The sequence below is a fragment of the Pyrgilauda ruficollis genome, unplaced genomic scaffold, assembly GCF_017590135.1.
Source record: "Pyrgilauda ruficollis isolate IOZ18807 unplaced genomic scaffold, ASM1759013v1 scaffold9908, whole genome shotgun sequence".
In the NCBI taxonomy this organism is placed as follows: domain Eukaryota; kingdom Metazoa; phylum Chordata; class Aves; order Passeriformes; family Passeridae; genus Pyrgilauda; species Pyrgilauda ruficollis.
The window spans coordinates 1-622 of NW_024532053.1; the positions used below are offsets into that span (position 1 = coordinate 1).

Genomic DNA, 622 nt, shown 5'->3' on the forward strand with positions numbered 1-622 from the left:
ATTTTAGCCTTGGCTATGGGCATCGTTATCTATGACCTCATTGAAACTCTGCAGAGGAACAACCTCACTTTCACCAGCCAAGAAAATTTCTGGGAAGCAAGAATCAAAATGGATAAACATATTTTCTTATCTTTTTTTCTCACTGGATTTGGATATGCTGTTTCATTCACAGTTGTCATATTTTCTGCTGTTTTCCTTCTCTTTTCTCTCTGGAGACACAAGCGCAGGATGCAGACAAACTCCATGAAGGACCTCAGCATGGATGCCCACATCAGAGCCATGAAATCTATCCTCTCCTTCTTAGTCATGTACAGCATCAACTTTGTATGTTTGATCTTGACAATAATTTATGCCACAAAGAAAGAAAATATCATGACACTCCTCATATTGATGTATTTGTGTGCTTTTCCAGGTGTTCATTCCCTTATTCTGATTTTCAGCAATCCCAAGCTGGAAAAGGCACTGCTGAAGATTCTCTCCTGGGTGAAGTGTGAGTTTTTCATGAAGTAGGATCTGTGACAAAAGCTGGAGTTCATAGAAAATGTTGATCTTCTACTGTAGAAAACAAGATATTAAATTTCTGATGCAGCTCTCCAGGCAGTGTAGATGATACTGGTGTTCA

At 39.1% G+C, this 622-nt stretch overlaps 1 protein-coding gene across 1 annotated transcript; it reads left to right on the top strand.

The window, feature by feature from the left end:
* Window positions 1–3: 3 nt before the first annotated feature.
* LOC121365728 (taste receptor type 2 member 10-like) lies at window positions 4–510 on the top strand (the record flags this gene model as incomplete). Its single annotated transcript, XM_041490145.1, has 1 exon — window positions 4–510. A coding segment is annotated over one exon (507 nt), but the record flags the coding sequence as incomplete, so codon positions are not given.
* Between the last annotated feature and the right edge of the window lie 112 nt (window positions 511–622).